The sequence below is a fragment of the Dendrobium catenatum genome, unplaced genomic scaffold (genome assembly GCF_001605985.2).
Source record: "Dendrobium catenatum unplaced genomic scaffold, ASM160598v2 fragScaff_scaffold_370, whole genome shotgun sequence".
Taxonomy (NCBI): Eukaryota; Viridiplantae; Streptophyta; class Magnoliopsida; order Asparagales; family Orchidaceae; genus Dendrobium; species Dendrobium catenatum.
The window spans coordinates 4,089,281-4,098,051 of record NW_021318832.1 but is presented as its reverse complement, the minus strand read 5'-3'; the positions used below and the strand labels follow the sequence as shown (position 1 = coordinate 4,098,051).

The window sequence follows — 8,771 nt, the reverse complement described above, 5'->3', positions numbered from 1 at the left end:
TGGGCGTATATTTGCATGTTTGGAAAAGTATAAAATTTTCTCTTAGGCATCATGTTGCTAGGTTAGCAGCGCTCTTGTACTAAGCTCATTAGAATTTTGAAAAAAAAAAGGTGCATTTGCGTTGGGGTGGCACTGCGGCGTTGTGGCCTCCCAAAGGAAGAGTCGTGGCGGGCGCTCGGTCTGAATTCCTTATTTAAATATCAACTTCACTAAAATGTCAATTCATTTATTCCTTAAGGTTGCTTTCGGTCAGTTTCGATTAATGACTTAGCTTTGAAAGTTGCTCGGATCGAAGTAGGCAACATTTGCCTATCTTAATTTTTAAAAATATTATTTTTTTCTGGAATTTTCTTATTTAATTCATAAATTCGTTAGTAAAAAATTGGGACAACTTATTATCTACAAAGCTTTCACCGCACAACTTTCGATATGCTATATAGACATTTTATGAATATTTAGTTTTTTTTAATTTTACACCAAGAATTTTAAGAATTATGTCATTTTAATTGATTACAAAATAATCCAACTCTGAAAAATAATTTTGTAGTATAATTAAAATCTTTAAATAAAATTTTGAATAATCTCTAGTAATTTGGTTAGATTATGAAATAATGAATTTTAGCACAATAGTGTATTCTACTGTCCACCGTTAAGACATTTTGGTAATTTCTCAAATGGGCTTATTTATATACTTGTTACTCCACTGCAATAAATTATGTGTTTATTTGATTAAATTGTGTGATGATGAGAATTTTTGTTATGGATGGAGGAAGTTCCGTTCTGGTGCTAAATGCACATTCAGATGCTAAGGGCGCATTCTAATGCTTTTATGCTCATTTTGTTCATTGGGTGGCATAAGGGCCAGAATTCTATGAATTTTGTTTATGGAGAGTAATAAGGGTTATAATTCTTTGAAATATATCTATTGAGGGGCATAAGGATTAGAATTATTTGAATTCTATCTGATATGAAATACTTGCTTACTTATTTTCTTAGTACGCTTATTTGAATTCCAGATAAATGCAATTACTATTATGCTTAGTACAATAATTTTTTATATTACTTTTAACACTCAATTAAATGATTAATAATAGATTCATTTAAAAATTTGGATTGATAAATGTGGTTTGCTGAGCTAGATAGCCCACAGTCATTTTACTTTCTATTTTCAGAGTTTAAGAGAGAGAAGGGGCTAGTTGAGTAGCAATTTTAGGATATGATTTGAATTTGTATAGGCCTTTCTTTTTCTACCTTGAATTTTGTACAATCATAGTTAATTATTTGATCTGTTCTATCTAGTATTCCGATATGTAGTCATGTAATGTAGTGTAATTATTGTATTTTTTATGATGAAATGAAAAAAATGTAGGTTATTTTATTTTCAATATTCTTCATGTTGTTAGCTTCTCTATAATTGTTATTTGTTTTAAAGTTAAAATTGGATGAGAATTCTTAAATATTTTCAAAACTCAAATTTTAGGTTCGACATGTTGCTAATCAACACGATAGGGCTTGACCTTTCTGTGGGTCTTATCAAGTTATGTTGTGATATAAACGAGTCCTTGAGTTTGATTAATTAATCGAGTTCATCCTAGATTTTGAGCTTTATTTAATGGCTTGTTTATTTAGAAGAGAGAAAATGATTATAATTTAAATAATTAGTATAATTAGATAGCAAAAAAAATAAAAAAAATTATCATTTAATATAAAAAATACAAAATAGCTTTTAAATATTTTAAACAATTTATTACTTATACTTTTACATATTAATACCTTTTATATTAATATTTTTAAAGTGAGCTGATAGATACAGAACTGGCATAAATTTTACTGATGAGCTCATATCATTGCAGCCCAACTCACGAGTTGGCTTGACTCACGCAGTTTTTTTTCGCTAATCTCCGGTTCTCCTCCAACCCCTCGCTTCGACATCTTCACCAAGTTTTACCTATCTGATCTCATCTCAGCGAAGTCCTCCATAGCAAGCTCTTGATATAGTGTTCATGCGTTTTCACCGGGCTTTGATCGGGTAAGTTCATCTCTATGTTTTTTTGTCTCGTTCGTGACCAATCCTTTCTTCAGCGTATTCCCTATATAAGAAAAATATCGTGCTCTAGGGTTTATAGGTGTATTGGATTACTCGATAATTTTAGGTTTTCTTTTGCTGCGGGAGGTCTGGAGGAAAATGATGCACTGGCTCAGAGTTCAGTAGCCACTTCGTGGTTTCAAGGATCGGCTTTCTTTATCCATTCCCGTTCAAAAGTTTGGTCATCCTGAAAGGGTTGTCTGTTTGGCTCAAGAATGTAGTATTTCCTGCTGATGTTGCCTATTGCTTATTAATGAACGTATATCAGGGTTTTTGTTATCATTTTGAGTGGGATGATTTTTGTGCTTGATTTTTTATGAATAGTTTCTTATGCAGGAAGATTGGACCCTCTGCTAAAAATGTCCCCTGCTGTGGAGCGCAGAGAGTACTCCAGGCAGCATTCACCAGACAGGTCAGATTCAGTGGTCAGAAGACGTCATTCCCCTCACAGAGGAAGCTCTCCAAGGGGTGAGCGGTTTCCTCCTCCGGGAACTAGTTCTCCATATAGAAACAATTATTCAAAGAGGGGGAGATCGCCCGTGAAAGAAAAGCTACCTGATCGCGTTAGGTCACCAAAACAAACCAGGCAAAAGTCTCATTCAAGTTCGCCTTCTCCTCGCACGAAAAGGCTAAGAAGAGTTCAAGCCGACAGGGAGACCCAAAAGTTGGCGGAAAGAGAGCATGGTAAAAACTCTAGCAGGGAAGAACAAGACAAGGGGAGACACCGAGAACGTGGGGAGGGCAGGGATGGTCCAAGTGAGAGAAGGTCTGGGCAAGAAAGCCACGATGATGGATCTTCTAGATCTTCAAGGCGCGATGGTGCTGTCTTTACCGAGCGTAGCCACAGTAGAAGACATAGTTCACGCTCCCCTCTCAGGGCGTCAAAGGCTGCTGCTCGTGATGAGGTTTATGGTGATATCCACTCCTTAGCCCTTTGTTTGATGATGTGCTCTTGTTCAATCATAAATTTGGGCTTCATTTGGGACAACTTTCTTACTACTTTGTTTTTCATGCCACAACAACAACTATTTTCATTAAAATTTTATACTAGGAAGTTACTTTCTTCATCAACTTTAAAAACTTATTTTCTCTGCAATAACTTTATAAAAAAGTAAGAAAGCTGTCCTAAATGAAGCGTTAGCTGATACATGAAATTTTTACATAAATTTATTATTTGTTACTGTTGAATGACATGATAGTATTTAATGAAAAGTTATTGGATTAGATAGCACAACATGATTAATTAAGCATTAAACTATCCTTCCTCAAGAAGCATACCACTTTCCATTTTCTCCTTGCTTCTTATTTTTTCATAATTCATATTACCTGATGTCTACTATGTTAACGACTTTAGTTCTAGGAATCCATCTGCCCTTCGAAGACATTGGCTATGTTCAGAGTTGCTGCCATTTGAACCATTATAAGCATTTGTTTAAATTAATTTTCTGTTTAGATTATCATAAATTTTTTGTTGCTTGCTTTGTATAACAAAAGAATTTTTGATCTTGGATAACCAGATATATAACTAGTAATTGCATGAAGTAGTGGAGCCCCTTGAAATGAATACAGAACATTAATAATATGAAATTTTACTTTGTAATTAATAATCTTTCAGTATTTACTGACGTGGGGAATGTTAAAGAAGAGGGCTTACTAGCTATGCAAAGCGGGCACTCTATGTGCGCAACGAGGAATGAGCTGGGGCTTCTCTGACATCTGATGAGGGGGTAATAAGTTTGAGCTCTTTCTCAAACTGTCGACCCACCCTCATCAACCATCATGGTGCATTTTGGCATCATTAGCATTTTATTGAATTACGTCCTAGTGCCCTCAGTCATTCTCCTTTGCTACTCTTTCAATGTTCACTATTGTAATATACAGACTTGTTTTGTTGTATTTGATATCTACTTTTGTGCTTGATGATTTCAAAAAATTTAACTAAGTTTTGACATTCATGAGTTATAGGACAAAATTTCTATAGTGATCTCTCTTCAAAGTCTGTACCATGTCAGCTAATGGTTGCCTTTTTATTTTTATTTTTCAGGTATCAATGTCTAGAGAAATCGAGCAATATGGGTTAGTATCATTGCCTTCAGTGTTTTTTAATCTCTTTCAAATCCTTATGAATAATAGTGATTTTTTTTAAATTGTCAAACTTAGATCATACTGACTCAATGGATGTAAAATTGATTATTGCGAGGGATTGTGGGGGTAGCACCTATTGAAAATAGCTACCTATTGAAAATAAGAATGTAGAAATGAAAATAAATTGCTTAAGCTTGTGAAATAAATGATAGTTGATGCACTAATGAGACAAGTAGATAAAATGAGTGTGGAAGGATTATGAAAATAATGGGTAGATTAAAGTATCATGAATAGAAGTTGTGCAAAAAAAAAGAGGTGTAAATCAGATATACTTCCCTAAATAACACCCAACAAGAATGAATGAAGAAGGGAGTTTCATAAAATTGTCCCCAAATAGTTGTGATAAGGCGGATTATATTAATAAAGTTATATTTTGTTTAGTTGAGTATGCTTAAATCCTATATTTTCATGAATGCTACCTGTTTTATTTTATTTTGAGGTCTTCTTGAAAAGGTCGTTGATGGTTTTAAGAGCTTTTTATTGACTAGTTGTAGGGCACGTGTGAGTTGATTACCCTTTATTTATGAAAATTACTCAGCAAATGTGTACTTAGTATGTAGTGTAGTTTTTATTCTTCTTTATCTTGTATTCTCCTCAAATTGCACAATGAAAGTTATGTTTATATCAGAGGAGAATAATTGATTCGATGATTCTTAATAGCAGGTTAAATATGGATGTGCATTGCAAATTGAATATTGTTATAAAATTTAAAGAGTAAATGTTCACATAAGTTATGCTCTTCTAGTTTTTTTCCCCGTTTTGTTGATTCACTTTGAAATGCATTATGAAGATTATGTTTTTATTAGTTGGAGAATGTTTAATTAGATTATTATTTTTTAATTAGAAAAAATATCAATCAACTTGTCAGAAAAGCTAGGATAAATGTACCACAACTTAAAGATTATGTCAAAGAAAATGCTTGGATGTCATGAATGAGTTTGAACAAATGAACTTATCTTGACTTTTATTGGGAGGGGAGGGGTGTGTGTGAATTTGCTTTAATCATTATTATTAGCTTCATAATCTTATCTGTTGCATTTGGGGTCAACTTAATAAATCATTCTTCACTCATTCTTGTGGATTACAAAATCAGTGTTTCTATATACAAGTCACTTGCATGATTTCAAGCCATGTTTGGTGTACCTGTTTTTTTTTTCATTTAGCTTTCATTTTATCCTTTCTGTTCGTGGGCCTATCTAAACATTCTCATTTCTCTTAGACATGAGATTCGTTTGTCATGATTTGTTTTGTTGCTGACACTTGAATACAAAGCATTGTTAGTGTAATTGCAATTTTACAAAATTCTTTATGATATCTTGTCATCACATAGAAATTGTGCTGCACCTCCATTTCACACACTCAATCTTTACTTTGGAAGTAACCTCTTCATCTATGAGAGAAGAATATGATTCAACACTTTTTTGATTAAAACCATCATTGAATCAAGGGTTCTCCACTTTTGTTAGCCTTGCTCCTTCCTTGGATTCAAGTTTTCGAACAACACTTGTTCTTCAATTTGATCATCACTTTGTTCCTCATCTAGGACTCTTGCAATTGAAGACAACAAGAAGGAACCTAAAACTTGCAACAATTATCTTGGCCTCCTATGGTTTCAAACCAAAAACAATGAACTAGAATGGCTGCAACAGATTCTCATGGTTCCAGCTTCAATATAGCTCATTGTTAAGAACAAAGAGGGAGAGAGAAGAGGGAATGAAAAAGAGGAATTCTCATTAGAACTGAATTAAGAACTTTTGCTTACAATTATGACATTATTGGATATGTATTATAATTCATACTTAAGGCTATACAACATGAAAATAATAATTGGAGTAACTAACTTGCTACTATTCTGGTTATAATTTATTGGGTTATTTGTGAAGACAAACAACAAGCAAACACTGACAGGTAGAGATATAAAACCATAGTAATCTCCGCCTTGGTTTTATATCAAATTTACTCAGTTTGGAACCAAATTCAAAATTTCCAAACAACAATGAGATTTATTTATAGGCAGAGCCGTTGTTATGTTGTTTGTAGGATTGTGATGTATTGAAATTTTCATGATCTTTACCAATTCTTTGATTACCACATCCTTAATAAAATATAATTTCACATCCATATGCTTTGTTCTTTCGCAATGAATGTGAATTTTTGAACTAACAAACAACACCTTGCTTGTGATCAAATAGAGGCTGCAGGTAAAGCATTTTAATTTTGTGTTTCACACATTATTCACTTTCTCCAAAGGATTTCCTTCAGAGCTTTATGCATATCTATGTATGCTGATAATGTATTTGATAGAGCCACCACATTCTATGAAAATGATTTCTAACTGCTTGTTTCCAAAGGGGATTTAAATACAAAATAAATCAAAGATTTTCTAGTGTTCACATTTGTTGCAAAATCAAGTTCATTTTATATTGTCCATTGATATGCCTTAGAACACATTTCAATGCCTCCCATTGTTTTACTTGATTAGCCATATGCATCCTAACTACACGCAACGCATGCCAAATTAAGTTTGCTTCAAACCATAACTATACATAATGCACATGATGCTCAAAATTGCATTTTGGCATGATACTCGTAGCATGTGCATCCTCTCATTATCATTTTTTGACAATTAATCTTTGATTAGCTTCATATGCTAAACCAAAGGTATCAAACAACTTTTGAACTCTACATTTCAGACCTCTAAAGCATGCTTTTAAAGCATGAAGTTTTGAATATAAGTAGTTTTTTTAGAAAATCTGCTTTTGTTATCACCATCCCAAAAATCTTCTTCGTAGTGTCCAAGTCTTTCATTTCAAATTTGGCTAGAAACATTCTTTTAATTTTTGATATTTTCACCTTGCTTTCACTTGAAATAAGCATGTTATCAACATACAAAAGGAGATAATTCTTTTTTTAAACTCCTTTATTCTTATAATAAATACATGAATCATAACCGCTTCTTATAAAATTAACCTTCAACATGCGCTCAAGCTTCATACATTAAAACCTTTATGATTGCTTAACCCCTTGTAAGGATCTTTTAAGAAGGAATATTTGATTTTCAACTCACCCTTAAATGAAACCATTAGTTTGATTCAAGTATATAGTTTATTCTAACTCTCCATGAAGAGACGTCAGTCACATCCCTTTGCTCAAGACACATTTGAATTTAACTATGGCATCTTGATTGATGTGTACCTAACAATAGGAGAGAATATTTCATTTACGTACACACCTTTTTCTTCTGAGAAGCACTTTTGCAACTGTCTTGTTCTGAGTTTAATTCCCTTATATTCAGTAGAACCTTTCTTATTTGTGGATAACCACTTGCAACTAATTACCTTTTCGTGATTTGGTCTATCTACCAATCCCTAAATATTTTTTTTTTGTTAAATGACAACATTTCTTCTTGCATAGCTTACTGCCATTGATTTCTTTCATTAGTCTCAGTGGCTTCTTTGAATGATTTTGGTTTATCTTCATTCATCAAATTTGTAACAACAGCAGATGCTATGCAATCAACATGCCCATACTTTTGTTGTTCTTGACAAGCCATAAATTCTTTGCTTTTCTTAAATAGCTTACTATGTTGATTCTTAGAATACGCTTTAGTCAGTTCTCAAGCATTGGCATCATAACTTCTTGTCTTGGTTGCTCTACATGAAGCTTTGTTTTCTCTTTAACATCGATTAACTTGTCTTGTGCTTTATTTGTTGAAATAATGTTATTTGCTGTTTATTGAATACAATATCCCTACTAATTTTACATTTTATCAATCCTAGCTCCAAGCACCAAAACTTATACTCTTTTACTTTTTTTAGGATAGATGATAAATATGCATTTTATTCCATCTCAAGCTTGTCATGCGTGATGCTAACATAAATTCTATTGATCAAATATATTATAGTGCTGATTGATTTAACTATAAAGCTTTTAGGCAACATTGCATTACTTCACATAATCTTTTCAAGAATGGTCCGATTGAAGCTCTTTGCTAGCCCATTTTATTGTGGAGCCATCCTCACTGTGTAATGCCTTGGTATCTTTTAGTCAAGGTTTAAAATTGCGTAACTGCGCCTCGAGGCGGTTTTTGTCCGTGAGGCGAGGCGTAAACCTCGAGGCAGTCTGAGGCGTAAGCCTCACGAACACAGAATTGCATAAATGAAAAATTAAGGGTTTTAGCAGCAAAATAATAGCAATAGTGGAAAATAAGAAAGTAGATGCAATAAAATCATGTCCCAAAGTACAAAATCACAAAATATTAGTTTAACAAAACTCCCAAAATACAAAAAACATATAAAATGAAATCATATCCCATCACTAAATGGGTCTTCAAGTGAATCTTCTTCTCCAATTGTATCTATGAATGCCATGTCATCTTCATCTTCAACATGACTCACTTTTCTCTTCCCTGTTCATTAAAAGAAAAGATCATTAGCATGTTAATTGCTCACTTGATATAAATGTAATGCAATAGCATATAAAAAGTTGTGGAATACCTTTACTTGATTGTTGTGCTGCAGAGCTAGTGGATGTGCCAACT

The 8,771-nt window shown here is 33.1% G+C and overlaps 1 protein-coding gene across 9 annotated transcripts in view; it reads left to right on the top strand.

The window, feature by feature from the left end:
• The first annotated feature begins 1,842 nt into the window (after positions 1-1,842).
• LOC110093911 (FHA domain-containing protein DDL) overlaps positions 1,843-8,771 on the top strand; it is a 30,606-nt gene continuing 23,677 nt past the window's right edge. For 2 of the 9 annotated variants that reach the window (XM_028693825.1, XM_020818953.2), the window contains exons 1-3: positions 1,844-2,029; positions 2,423-2,991; positions 4,131-4,162. In XM_028693825.1, the coding sequence (XP_028549658.1) occupies positions 2,446-2,991; positions 4,131-4,162 (578 nt within the window). In that variant the 5' untranslated portion in view covers positions 1,844-2,029; positions 2,423-2,445. Of the gene's footprint in view, positions 2,030-2,117; positions 2,346-2,410; positions 2,992-4,130; positions 4,163-8,771 lie in introns of all 9 variants that reach the window. The other 7 variants (XM_020818954.2, XM_020818959.2, XM_020818955.2 and 4 more) reach the window with 7 other exon arrangements.